This window comes from Heliconius melpomene, chromosome 2, assembly GCF_056956725.1.
Source record: "Heliconius melpomene rosina isolate 202511_hmr_F chromosome 2, ASM5695672v1, whole genome shotgun sequence".
NCBI classification, from domain to species: Eukaryota; Metazoa; Arthropoda; class Insecta; order Lepidoptera; family Nymphalidae; genus Heliconius; species Heliconius melpomene.
Window position 1 is genome coordinate 3,796,941 of NC_140390.1, and position 14,958 is coordinate 3,811,898.

At 31.3% G+C, this 14,958-nt stretch overlaps 2 protein-coding genes across 3 annotated transcripts in view; one reads left to right on the forward strand and one right to left on the reverse strand.

Moving 5' to 3' along the window:
* Positions 1-5,726, forward strand: part of Flo2 (flotillin-2) — a 220,877-nt gene extending 215,151 nt beyond the window's left edge. Inside the window, exons 5-10 of one of the 2 annotated variants that reach the window (XM_085204408.1) lie at positions 1,641-1,760; positions 2,164-2,271; positions 2,595-2,701; positions 2,929-3,112; positions 3,721-3,889; positions 4,316-5,726. In XM_085204408.1, the coding sequence (XP_085060534.1) occupies positions 1,641-1,760; positions 2,164-2,271; positions 2,595-2,701; positions 2,929-3,112; positions 3,721-3,889; positions 4,316-4,368 (741 nt within the window). In that variant the 3' untranslated portion in view covers positions 4,369-5,726. The remainder of the gene's footprint in view (positions 1-1,640; positions 1,761-2,163; positions 2,272-2,594; positions 2,702-2,928; positions 3,113-3,720; positions 3,890-4,315) is intronic. The other variant, XM_085204414.1, reaches the window with a different exon arrangement.
* A 441-nt stretch (positions 5,727-6,167) lies between these two features.
* On the reverse strand, positions 6,168-14,221 carry LOC146540434 (L-asparaginase-like). Its single transcript, XM_085204426.1, has 10 exons — positions 14,063-14,221; positions 13,571-13,810; positions 10,607-10,729; positions 9,666-9,778; positions 8,999-9,124; positions 8,578-8,702; positions 8,124-8,356; positions 7,627-7,787; positions 7,113-7,226; positions 6,168-6,724 (listed from the first exon to the last, which is right to left on the reverse strand). The coding sequence occupies exons 2-10, from the start codon at positions 13,641-13,643 to the stop codon at positions 6,671-6,673; spliced, it is 1,122 nt and encodes a 373-aa protein (XP_085060552.1). The 5' UTR covers positions 13,644-13,810; positions 14,063-14,221; the 3' UTR covers positions 6,168-6,670.
* Positions 14,222-14,958: the final 737 nt, after the last annotated feature.

Sequence of the window (14,958 nt, forward strand, 5' to 3'; positions counted from 1 at the left end):
AGGGCAGTCCCTAATTTTCATATAAGGGCCAATGTCGCCAGATGCTAAGTGTGTCAATAGGAATATTTGGGCATATTGACTGCCCTTAATGAGTCAGTCAAAGAAAGAGCAGTACTGATTATTCCAATTGGTCACAAGGTCGTCCATTAGTACTTTGACTTTGTTGTATTAAACAGATTGTTCTAGAAGTACTCGTACATTAGTTGGTGATAGTGTAGTCAGTTAATTGCAGAATTATGGTGATATGGATGCTTATCGATATTCGCAGCATCGATTTATATGAAACTAGGCCAGTCGTGGCCCATGGGTAAAAGAGTTGTGGGTTCGATCCCCAGTCGAGTAAATGGAATGTTTAATTAATTATTTTTGTATAATTAGTATAATTGCGTCCAGATTTCGGCGGAGAATGGGACACGGAGTGTTTTAACATTAATTTCCCTGGGCTTGCTGTGTAAAAAAACAAGTATTTTAAAGTTACCAATGAACTGGACCAGGAATATATATATATACTAGTGGGCCCGGACGCGGCTACGCCCGCGAAAATGTAAGCCTAAATAATTAAAATAAGTTAAAAAATAATAATAAGTGGAGATTTATTATTAGAAAAAATATCTGAGTAACCGAAATGAACAAACCAAAGAAGTAAAAGTAACTAAAGGAAATTCTTAATATTAGAAAAAAAAACCTAAAGTTTGCTGTGCGCGCGTACTAAACATTTTTCTATATTAAATAATTATTAATTTTTGCGAACAATATTAAATAAAATCTCAAATGATTAAAATTACGATATTTTAAGTGTATAACATCGGTATAGATAACCGAACTGAGATAAATTAATTATAAGTAGCAAATAATTACATAAAAAATAATAGTAATTCGAAAATCTATAAAAATTTACAAAATCATCAAAGTCAACCGCCCGTTCGCGTCGGTCATACTATACCACTCGTAGGCTAGGTCATTTGGAATCAGTCACATCTTAACTATTTATTAGAATGTTATACAGTAAACTATAATTTCCATCTAGATGAAATGCTAAAAGTGACTATTATATTTATTTTCATAAGGATGAATATCAAATTATAGAAATCATCTAATTTTTATTAATGATTTGTATAAAGAGATTTGTATAAATCTATATCGGCGCGCACCATGTATGCATTAAGCAAACTCACTGTGGGTGACGTTTTCTTAAAACAGCAAACTTTGCAAGCCGTTGCTTAGCAACGCGTAGCGACGATTGTTATTAACATGGCGGAATAAATTCCTTGTCAAATTAATTATTTTAATATATTGGTATATAACGAAAATATTACAAATATGAGAAAAAAAAAGTATCCTATGTTCATCCCGGGACCCTCAAGTATCTCTATATGAGTATTTTATCACAATTAAATTAGCGGTTTGGCCCTGATTGCGGAAAAGACAGACAGACAGACAGACAGAGTTACTTTCGAATTTATAATATAGGTATGGATGGATTATGGATTTTTTTTTCGATATAAAACTGTCAGTAATTTCTTTTAAATATGTAGGTAGTTTTTTCTGTGTATTTTATACTTAAAAACTGAGAAGTTTTATTGAAGTAATTTAGTTAAAAGATTAAAATTGAGTTTAAAAATCTTTTAAATGTTTTAAAGGAAGCGGAATGCGAGAAGACCGCTATGGACGTCAAGTACTCGATGGATACAAAAATTGAAGATAACACACGCCTCTTTAAACTACAAAAAGCTCAATTCGATCAAGAAATTAATACCGCTGTAAGTATATATAAATATATGATTATTTTTAAAATATAGTGAAAATAATAATTATATAATTTTATGTTAAAAGATGAGGACTAATAATTTAATTGCGTAGAAGTTAATTACTTAACAATTACATCTATATATATATATATACGAGAGTTGCGATTTTCTTTTCTAACTAAGGGATTGGGATGAAATATTTAATATTTTTATTTCGTCACTATGGTAATCAGGGTGGTTCTGGTGCGACGTTTAGTTCCGCTATTCAACACCATCTAGAATTCTGCGGAAAATGGTAAACGGAAATGTCTAAATAGGGCACATAGTGTCTTAACTCTAAGTTCAGAGGTGCCCTACTCTGCTATGAGCGAGATACGGTGTGAAACTAAAAAAAAGACTTTCTTTTCATTTTCAGAAAGCTGAAGCCGCATTGGCCTATGAGCTACAAGCTGCGAAGATTAAACAGAAAATACGAAACGAGGAAATACAAATCGAAGTAGTGGAGCGTCGTAAACAAATTGAGGTACTTTTTAAATAAATTGATAAGCTTTTTCATGTCTTCAAATTCTCGACTGACACCCATAAAACCTGTCAAAAATATACTTAGAAATACAAACATTAAACTATCTTCTTATATCGTTCTTTGTGACAACTGAGCATTTCGCAAGGTTAAAAAATAAAAAATAAAGCTTATTATTAGAAATAATTAAAAAATCCTATATAAGCTTACTTATCACAGCATGAAGTAAAAAAATTGTATTCCCAATTTTGGCGATAGATTTTTAATCGTACATCCATCTAGGTCTAGGTAGGTTTAATATATGCATTCCTTGATTAATATAATAGGTTGAACAACAAGAGATTATGCGTCGTGAGGAAGAGTTGGTGGCGACGGTTCGCCTCCCCGCTGAGGCCGAGGCGTATCGTCTGCAAGCCATAGCTGAGGGAAAACGGTAAGTTAGAGTTTTTTTTAATTTCATAAAAAAATATCTTTAATAAAAATAAAAGTATAAAGTCTTAATAGAAACGGAATGTCTAACCACTAGGGTCCCAGGTTCCCTCTGCCTACTCGCAATGTGCGGGATACATCGTAAAGCTACGAAAAAAAACTTCCCAACAAAATCTTTACGAAAATTATGCAAAAGAATATTAAAAGTAATATATTTACAATCAATTCCAGCACACAAACAGTAGAAGCGGCCAAAGCTGATGCAGAACGCATCAAAGTACTGGGTCTCGCTGAGGCCACCGCTATAGGGGACGTGGGTAAAGCTGACGCTGAACGTATGCTCGCCAAGGCCAAGGTGTACAAGCAGTACGGAGATGCGGCTATAATGGCTCTAGTTTTGGAGGCTTTGCCTAAGGTAGGATTTTTTTTAAAATTTGGTTTGATATTATTTATATATTATTAGAGACACGCGGCTTCGCCCGCTAAAAATTATATTATACAAAATGTTTACATAAATTGTAGGCTGTGTGTTATTCAATTAAACAAGCTATATTACTGTAAAGTTTCATTCAAATCCGTTTTGTAGTTTTTGCCTGAATATGAATCAAACATTCATTCTGACGAACTTCCACATTTATAATATTAGTAGTATATTATTTCTTTTTGTAAATAATTTGGCCCAAAATTAAAAGAAAAAAAAACCAATTATGTGGTATTGAAATAAGAAACCTTGAATTTTTAAGGAATATATTTTTTTACAGTAGGTTTATTATTTTGCTTTATTTATATATAAGTATTTTAAATAATTTCTTTTATTCGAATCATCTATCAAGGAATACATACTTTTTAAGCAACGAAAATTAAGTATTTATTAAATTGGTTATAGGGGTTCAATCCCCACTCGAGGGAAAGAAATATTCAATATTTTCGATTCCTCGCTGTAGTAACGAGGTAATTACGCCATTTAGTTCTGCCATTGTTAAATGATGATCTCCCTTCATCATATAATCTCTTTTTTTCCAGATCGCAGCAGAAGTTTCAGCTCCACTAGCTAAAACAGATGAAATAGTGCTAGTAGGTGACGGCGGTACCACCGGGGAAGTGGCCCGCCTGGCGGGTGCCCTACCACCGGCTATACGTACACTGACTGGCCTCGATCTGTCCAGTGTGCTGAAACGTATGCACCCTGCAGGTGAGTTATATGAAGCTATTGAAGGATATTAACTTTTAACTATCTTTTCATCATCATATTTAGTTGTAGGGATTAGGGAAGTTGAATCTAGTGATGAGGTGTTTTCACTACTTCCCGCCTGTCTTAAAGATTATTTACAGGTTAAAGTAGATGAAATAGTGTAATAATGTAATGTCTAATATCGCAATTTTACTCGTATTGGATTCCACATCAACAAATTGCAAAGTTCCTTGAGAATCCCAACAATTTACAATATTAAAATTTAAAAAATAAAACATTAGTCATTTGACCAAAAAATCTTCCATCTGGAATTTCTTCTAGGAATAGGTACAGGTTCCTTTACATATAGAGTTACAGCTATATTAATACTTTTATTACTATACTCGCGGCTTTGCTCGATTGAACTATATAATTATTTATTTTCAGAAGAGTCGGTCCTCACTGCTGCTACCAAGAAGAAAGAAGTAACCGCCTGTTAAACCACCCGCACATTCTATCATAACAGCTAAACCATAGTTTCACAAAAAATGTGTAAAGTACAAACGTTCACGCAATAAACTAACTTATTTTGAATGGTAATGATAGCATCTTGAGATCTTAGTATCTAGATATTTTCAGATTTTCCTTTAGCTTAGCTATGATTGACAGACAGACACGTTTTTCTACTGCTTTTATGTTATATTTTTTTCTTTCCCTTGAAAGTTAATAACCATTTTCTTGCAGTTATATAAAAGTGTGGATTTCAAGATATAACAACAATAAAGATTTAATTTTTATTTAGAAATTCTATTTATTTGAACTGTAAAATTTGGAAAATTTGCACTCATCTCAATTTTCATACTGAATCCAATTTAAAAAATTATAGCAATACAATATTTGTACTTGCTTTACACGTGTGTATGTCTGTCTGTTTAACGATGTTGAAATGTATATCATAAATGGTGTTTAAACCTATCGTAACGGTAGATTAGTATAGATTTTGTACTATATCGAAAATTGAAGTGTTCCCAGACACTGCCTTCTTGTCGTAGAAATTTATAATACTTTTCCCTTTACACGAAAAATCGCTTAGATTGTTATTATACGATTTTAATATCGTCGCTTGTAAAATTATTTTTTTTAATAATATGACTCTTTCATTTGTTTTATCTTATGAATTAATATTTAAGATATTAAAATTGATCTGAAATATATTTTTTTCTATATAAAAATTGACATTCTATACCATTTGATTCAATTTCTTTTTCTTCTTGTAATAAATATGTTTTTTCGATATTAGTTACCAATATTTATTACTATTGTGCCATTTTATTTATTTTTAAGGTACTATTAAATCTTTTACGATAATAGACAATAAGCGACGATATAGCACTTGTGTTCGTGACTGTAATAATGTGTGAATCTCTCAAATATTTGAGATTTTATTTAAAAATCTACAATTTATTTGGGTTTCCATTAATTTTAAGTTTACATCGTATAAATCAAAAATGGCCTGAATAACTTTGCTAGTATATATATTTTTACTAAACCAAAAAGAATTCAAAGTTATTAACAAAATAACTACTTACTTTTCTTATACATTTTTAAAAAAGTTTATCTTTAAATTTGAAACTTTTCTTTATCATTGCTTTTTTTTGTTTAGCATTACTATTAAAAAAATATAATATTTTCTTATTATCTGTGGATCGCCATCTTTGATTTATAACGTCATGTTGACAGCACAAAATAGTTAATACTTATTCTATTATCTGATATATTATTTATTATGTACTTTAAGTATATGATTGTGTAATGGAACAAAATATTTCTTAAATAAATGTGTGGATTTAATATACTATATATTCTTAATTTTATTTCTTATATTTACAAACGAGGCTAGTCGTAGCGCAGAGGCATGAGTGTGCGACTGTAAACGCGAAAGCTGGGTGGGTTCGATTCCCACTCGAAGTCCGCGGCTCAAATGTGAGAAAAGGAAGTGTTTTAATAGGAACTAAGTTTCTTGACACTATGTGTGGGATATAAAAAAATATAAAAAATTATGATTAGATGTACATACTCCAAGCTATTAATGACTTTTTATTTGCTATTCGTGTTATTGCCCTATTTTTTCGTATAACATTGATATTTAAAACACTTTTATTATATGGCAACTATTTTAGTAACTAGTAGGCCCCCAAAATTATAGTCCGGACTTGGTCATGAATCTTTCTAACTACATCCATGTTGAAATAGTTAAAATAATAAAGATTTTTTTTAAAGTGGAAAACAAACGAGTTAACAAGATTTACTTATTTATTCAGATACAAACATTAATTAATGCGTCAATATATACATTGCTTGAAATCATAACAAGTGAAAAAAAAAACAAATAAAAAAATATTTTATACTGTAGTATAATAATATTAAAATAATAAGTTGTTTTTTTTATCTTATAGTCTTGTTTATATAGCGAGAGAAAAAATGAGGGGGAGAATTTTGAGTTCAAATACCACTAGGGGAATGAATATTATAATTTCCTCGCTCTAGTAAAGAGGCAGAATGCGGCATTGAGTTTCACAGCTTTTTTTTGAGTTATACAAAGTATTGCGTTAAACTAACGTTCCACTAACTTTACTACATAATGTTTCTGTAGAGTGTTTAAAGTTTCTCATATTAATGTCCATAATATTATATTTTCGATATTAATGTCTGTTATAGTAAATATTTGGTAATCATCTCACTTAACAACTCTATAGCACAGATAATTAAGTATAGTTTTACTCTATTTTTTTAAACAAATTTTCAGATCGCGTGATTGGGATTATACAATTCTCCTCGTATGTTGGTCTTCATTAACTGAAAAGAAAAATAAATTTAATTAAATTATTTATTTTAAAATTATATCGTTAAAAAGAGTTAAAAAGATTTGAGGCCACTCGTGGCGCAAGGTGTGACTGTGAATGCTACAGGTTGTGAATTGGAAGAAAATAAATATTTAATATTTTCATTTTCATTGCAAAGGCAAACAAAGCAAAGTGTTGAGTTCCAGAATTCGGCAGAAAGTGGGGAACGGAGTGTCTTAGCACTAGGTTCCCCCTGAGTAGGCATGGCAAAGCTGTACACAGTGTGTCACGATAACGTTTATGGATGGATTACAACTATTATTTTTATTAAATATTTAGTATATATTTCGTAAAATATAATCCCTATGAAATATTAAAAGAATTTTATATTAAGTAAGTACCTCTACTTTTTCTTCATAACTAAGTTCAGTTTTAGTGAGGACGTATGAGAGCTTGCCGAAGGCCGCCTCCGGTGTCATGTCGAAGGCAGGCACCACACCACATTCTACTAATAACTGAAATTAAAAAAATTAAATTATTAAAATGTGTCTGTCGTGGTGCAGGACAGTGACTGTAAATGCGAAGGTTGGTGGTACAATTCCCACTGAGGGGAATTAATTATTATGTATTAATATTTTCTTTTTTTCGCTCTGGTGTCGAGGCAAAGCGCGGTGTTGAGTTCCGCCACTCAACACGCAATGTCTCGAATTCGGCGGAAAGTGAGAAAGGTCCTAACACTAATTTCCCTCTGGCTACGCTACGCTACGCTTCGCTCTAGTGTCAAGGTCGGTATCGAGTTTCTTAACACTAGCTTCAAAAAAATATGTTTACATTTTTGTTATTGTTGTGCGAATTCGTAGCGTCAATTTTATCAATGACCAATGACATTTAAAATATCTAAATATATAAACTTACCAAGCCAGTTTCGTATATGGCTTTCCCGAGCACGTTCCCATTGATACACTGCGTCACGTTCACAACTAATACGTTATTTTTCACAGCCTTTTCGATTTCTTTGTAAATCTCCTTGCGTTTGATTGGAATGTTGCCGTTACCATATGTTTCTAATACTACACCTGTGAAAAAAAAAAGATATTTCATAAGAACAGAATTCATTTTAAATTATATTATTTATTATATTATTCATTTTTAATTTTAAATGTCAATTTTAATTCAGAAAATATATATGGCATGCTTAAAAAACAAAAAAATTACGCAACAGACAGAAAATAACTTTAACCACTAACTTTTAAAATATTAATTTAAGTATCTACATGGCATTCTTGTGTAATATTATAATTCATAATCTATATAAAAATCCTATTTTTTAACCGGGTTCCCTCTGCCTATCCAGCTACATGCGATATATAGGGTCAAGCTGAAAGAAAAAGCAATAATAATACGTCTCTCACCTTCCATGCCTTCGAAGACTGCTCTGATAATCTCTGGTGTTATTGTAGGTACTACTTTTAATACGTATACTTTTTTCGACAGCTTGTCATGTAACCTGCATTCATTAGGTACAGAACCTGGGGGGTGGATGAGCATTTTGGGGTCCACATCCAGAGTCGTCCTGGCTTCTAATAGTGGGGGGAAGTTTGGTGTGTCGAAGGCGTATATTTTTGTGTTTGAGACCTTCTTTACTCTGAAATATAGGTTTTATGTTATTTTTTTATTTTACATTTGAAACCATTTAATTTAACATTTTTTAATTCTTATCCAAGAAAAAGGCGAGAGTTCCACCACTCAACACGCAATGCCTCTAAAATTCGGCGGAAAATGGGGAACGGAGTGACTTAACACTAGGTTCCCTCTTGGTACCCTGATATATACGGGATGCAGCGTGAAGCGAAAAAATAAGTCTACCTTGTGCCTCTGAACAGTTTTGCTCCAAAGAATACTGTCACTTCAGGAATGTGTAATGTGGCGGCTATCAAGATAGAGCACAGTATGTTATTGTTGCCGTCGCTGCGAGGTTGGAAAATCGGTACCTGGTAAGAAATAAATATTTTTAATTGCTCAATTTTAAATTAAATTGAAAACTCAGCTATTTCTTAAATTAAAGTTAAATATGTAACATTTAAAAATTCCATTTTCCATTCCATTTCCTCCTCTCTGGCAAAGCGTGACGTTGAGTTTCACCACTGAACTCGCAATACCTTCAGAATTCGGCGAAAAATGGGGAACCGAGTGTTCTATCACTAGGTTCCCTCTGCCTACCGTGCTGTGTGCAAGATACGGCATGACGCTAAAAAAATAATGTTTCATTATAAAATAGTCAACTAACCTGTGCACCAGTCAGTACTACAGTTTTTCCAACAGATTCCAACATGAAGGACAATATAGAAGCGCCATACGCAGTCGTGTCAGTGCCGTGGAGGACGACAAACCCATCGTAGTCATGGTAGAAACGCTGTAAAATCACAATTCATACAATTTTAATTTTAATTGAATTGAATTGAAAGTCACAATCATAATATTTTAATTTAAATTGAATTGAAAGTTACAATCATAACATTTTAATTTAAATTGAATTAAAAGTCATAATCATACAATTCTAATTATAATAGAACAATAAAAGTCAGTCTGCCGATGCTTCGGGATAGTGTTTATATTTATCTAAGACTTCGGCCCCCCATGGGGCCCCATAATTTTTTGGGCATGGGCCAAGGACACTCTGATAGCAAGTATAATGGATTATATCGATAAAGTAGACTTTTCCACATAAAATTATTTTTTAATTAGCAGTTCCTTAGATCAGGTCGTTCAACCAAAGATACTGATCTAGTTCTACTAGAGGTCAAAGATAAAAAAAATCTTTAAACTAAGTTATCTCGTTAGTCTGTTCTATTTGTATGCGGAAAATGCGTCATTTTTTTTTATTTATTGTTATTATTTAAAAAAAACATGTTAAAAATTATTTTTATTATTTATTGAATAACAATATAACTAACCTTAATGTCTCTCGCTTGTGTGATCCAATCATCAATGGTGAAGTCTGAAGAATCTTTTAGTTCTTCATATTCATGAATTTTGTACAATATCCTCGTTTCTGTGTCTTTACCATCTGTAATATTTTAAGTTTTTTACATTTTTAAAACTGCAATTTAAAAAAAAAACATATTCCAATACTTTTCACTTAGTTTTTCAACAAAAAGTATAGATAAATAGATACTATTTTAACACGCTTTTACAATCTTGGTATGTATGTCTTATATATCTGTAACGGGAACTTTGAACGGCTTTGGGACTCTGGATTTGAACTCATACTATAAGATGCGACGTATTTTTTTAAAAAAATATATAATTAGATATAAACTGATAAATTATATATTACTTAAACAAATTATGGAGCAGAATGATCATAATATAAAAGGCCTTTGAACTTATTAGCTGATATCTTCAAAAAGTTAAGGAACATACATTTGTACGAGAATATTGCTCTAAATATTGCATCACATTGTTGATAACACAAGTGATAACGTGATTGAAGCCATTAACTATTATACAAGTAAATTTACTTTATGTAAATTAGAGAGTAAGCACGGCGTTGAGTTACCCAGGTACCCTGCTATGTGCGGAATACAGCGTGGTGCTAAAAAAAGTACTTATAACCTAAATATAATGTTTAAAGTTTTTTGGTTATCGCTTTAAAATATTTAAAAGATACAACCAAAATAATTTTACTCAAGTATATCTCGAATTTAGTTTCATCAAAATCCAATTGCACTGTTATTACATTTATTTTTTTTTATAATTAATTATATTAAGTTTCATAATTAACTATTTTAAGTTTTATAATTAATTACATAAATTTTCATAATTAATTAGTTATTATAATTAATTATATTAATTTCATTTAAATAATTATTTTATATTATTAAAAAATTCTTACCGGGTAGGACGAGGTAGTCGCTCTCAGCACTGTTTGCTAAATGTTTCTCATAGTATTCATTGTCGTGTAGTTGTGGCAGCTTTCTGACTATTCGGTGCTCTATGTTTTTTTGGGGTACCAATACTGAAAAGAAATGCTATTTTATAATTTTTTCTCCTCATAATCATATATAATCTGCATTTGGTGGAAATTAAAGAATATCGCACTTGTAAAACCCTTCGCTCTTTGTTCTGTCTGTATATTTAGAAAAAACCATAAAAAAATGAGGCCTTCGTAGCGCAGAGGGACTCGTGTGCGACTGTAAGCGCGACGGTTGTGAGTTCGATTCCCACTCGGGGGAAATAATATATTTAATATTTTCATTTTCTCGCTCTGGTAACGAGGTAAGACGATGATAAGCTCCAACACTGAACATACAATGCCTTAAGAGTTCGGAGTGACGGTGAAAACGAAGTGATTTAATGGAGAACGGAGTATCTTAACACTACGTCCCCAGGTTCCTTCTTCCTACTCTACTATGAATGGGACGTAGCGCGATGCTTAAAATCGAGTAAAGTAAATAGAAATATATTTGCGACGCATATAACTGTTCTATCGATATGAGTATAGCTCTCACATCGTTTTCTTCATTTAATCAATTGGCAATTTATTTTGATTCGCATATATCAGGTTTTAATTTAAAATATTAACCAAACCAGTACTATTAAACTGATATCGGTAGCCTACAGTTTTTTATTAATGCAAAAGTGTTTTTCATTTATTATAAGAGGGGGGGGGGGGGTTGGGGGGGATTTTTTTTTGGATTGAATCCCAATCCCAAAAGGATAAAATTATTATTAATTGATATTATCTTTTCTTTTGTAGCCAATTAACCAAACTACCCTAGTAGTTAGATGACTTTAGGAGAGTTCTATTTCATCAGTCGTGAGGGGTCATTTGTTTCTTAATAATTAATTAATTTTAAACATTTTCTATATACAAATAAATTCGTTTCAGGAAATAAATATATCACTAGAACAGATCGCATATTTAAATCAAGACGACGTCGCTTCGTTGGAAATTTTGAAAGATTTTCAGTTTATATACTTAGTTGATACGTAAAGTAAACGTAAAAATTACAATATACCTTATCACAATTAATATTTAAAGTAACTCTATATCCGACTCAAATATAGATAGGCCAAGGCAATATAAGATTAGATAAAAATTATATTGCATCATTAAAAAATAGAGCAGAAAACAAACCAACAGGAAAGTGATAAGAAAAATAGCTTAACTTTTTAATTAGAAAAAAATTAAAAGCACAGATTCTTTGAACTCTAGATATAGTTGATGAGTGGTGAAATTTAAAAACACTGTGTTGTTCCGGAGCGGAGAAGAGAAAAGAGAAATAATTCATTATGGATTGCACAATAAATAATAATTTATCTTATATATTTTATAATAAAATTTCTAAAGAAAAGATATAACAAGAAGAAGGAAAAAAAGAGACGACGCTCTACCTCGTGAAACTAAACGAAAATATGATAAAATTTTCAGAGAATCCCTTAATAAGATTTGAATCCACTAATATTGTTTACGCCTAAGTATGCTAAAAATTAATTAATCCCGATAATTTATGCTTATAATATCTAATGCATACATCCTTCCAGGGCATCTTACATAAGGAAAAAGCCTCTCCTTGCTTATATCTCGTTGGAAATTTCCAACTTCGTTTCGCTGATATGCTTAAATTAAAATGACTAGCGCCCCCGAAGCGATGCAATTTAACAGGAAAAAGAAGTTTTTAATGCATTTTATTCACAGTATCTAATAATGACGACAATTGCATAACCTGTTGTTGCATTTTAAAGCTAAATAAACAAAGATACATTTTCTATACATTTTTGTCAAAATATTGTGAGTTAAGCGATATTGGTTTTTTTTTCAGCTTCACGCTAAATCCCGCACAGAGCAGGGTAGGCAGAGGGAACCTAGTGTTAAGATACTTCTTCCCCCACTTACTGCCGAATTCTGGAGGCATCGCGTGTTGAGTGGCAGAACTCAACGCCGCGCTTTGCCTCGACACCAGAGCGAAGAAATGGAAATATAAACGTAAATATTTCACTTCCTCGAGTGGGAATCGAACCCACAAGCGTTACGTTACAGTCACCCGGCCTCTATTAACTATTGGTTCGAATTTGCAAATATTTCTTTACGTTGATATTCCGTTTATTTATTATGGCTGTCATATTACGTTAATCTTTCGAATTCTGGAGGCATTACGTGTTGAGAGTCTTGTTGACACCAGAGCGAAGAAATGACAAACCTAAATCCATTTCCTCAAGTGGAAATCGAACCCACAACCTGTTCTGTTTACATTCACAGTTTGTGCTCCTACGCCACTCCACTCTTCATTTACCTCTATTTATATATTTAAATATTTTCTCATAATTAATTAATTAAAATGTAAACTGTCTCGTATTCTATATGAATTAATCAAACGTTTCTTTTATTATAATAGTTTAAAAATACTCTTAAGTAAAATAAATAAACGAAAAATACTAATTTCCCGTTTGGAGCCTACAAAAGAATGGCCACGCTATCTTACGAACGACTAAACAAGTTCCGAGTTTGCGTCTCGTATTTCGCGTATGGAATTCGTATAATAAAAAAATATTTAGAGATTACTATTAAAAACTCTTAAATTCAATCAATCAATAGTATTTTTTTTTAAGTTTTTATATGATACATACATATATATATTATATACATACATATATATATTATATATGTATGTATTTTGTAGTTTTATTAAATAATCCCCACGTGGTCGCTTCTAAATTAAATATGAAATTTAATACATACTTTTCTGAATTTCCTCTAATTTTATTCTTTTTTGCCTATATATAAAATATGAATATTATTAAAAACAACTTAGTTACTAATACTAGTTTAAATATCCATTAAAAATGAATAACTCACCTCCTTTCTCATTTTTCAACATTCCAAAAGTACCACCTGTGTATATAACTAACACTCTTTTTACTGGAGCCATTTTATTAAACTTTTTATCACAAAAACCAGTTAAATTTTAACCGAGAAGCGATAACCGTCGAGCAAATCACAGTTAAAACACGACACTACTGAACTTAGGTCGAGACTTGAGTTAAATATTCCCTCAGAGTTGCCAGTAGTTGGTCCAAATGTGGAACGTCGAGATTCCTGAAATAGGACACATTTAATTATATCTATAACCTTATACAGCAAACACATGGTGTTTAAAAATATATAATTTTAATTTGACATTTTAAAAATGTTTTGAATGTTTTCTATCACATGTGCTATTTAGTTTTTTCTCAAAATCAAAAAATAACTATTCTTTGAATATGAATATATTATATATTTGACTTTATTTTATACTTGTTTTTCCAAGTTGTTATAGACTCTTATATAATTTTATTGAACGGAAAATACCTGTTACAATAATAAAGTAGTGTTATGTCACTGACGCTCTATCCGTGTCTGAATGCTTCTCCTACGAACAATGATTCTTATAAACTGAATGACGTATTATACGTATAATGATAATAAACATTCATCGTCGTTTCATATTTTGCACTCACCACATCTAGCGAACTAGTGACGCGCCGGTCCGGCCTTAGTGACTTGCAAAATTTTACGATATTATTTGCCATATCGTTTCTATTGAATATCATTTTTCCATAAAAATATGGTTGGTAATATGGTTTATAGCGACCAACCCGCAGCTTCGCCCGCTTGATCTACGTAATGATTTATTTTCTTATGTGAATATTTTTTATGATCTTATAACATTCTAAAAAAGAAATGAGGAGGAAGGAATACTTTATATTAATATTAAATCGTTTCTATGATTAACCTGAACAATCTCTGATTATATCAACGACAACCAACAAATAGATAAATAAATAACATTTTTAAAAATCATTGTTTTGGTTTCTATTGCATTAGTAAATGTTCTCAATACATTTTCTCACATATTTCCCACGTACAGACAGCAATCAGCTGCAATTTTATTATATGCAAACAATATTTATATAGATGTTTAATAACATGCTTATCACATTATTCTTTAAATATTCGTATTTGATTTGAGTGAAGAAGATTTAAAAATAGTATTTTACATTTCACCTATTGACATTAATTTATTTCGTTTATGTTAATATAGTCGTTCAGTTGGTAACGGCCTTGACATATGTTGTTGCGTAACTGAGATTTTTAGTATTATATACTGGCGGCCCCGCGGATTTATCCGCTTCTATTAAATAAAAAAATATATTAATATAGATATAGAGTGGATGGGCAGCTTTTTCACTAGGAGCAGCATCTAG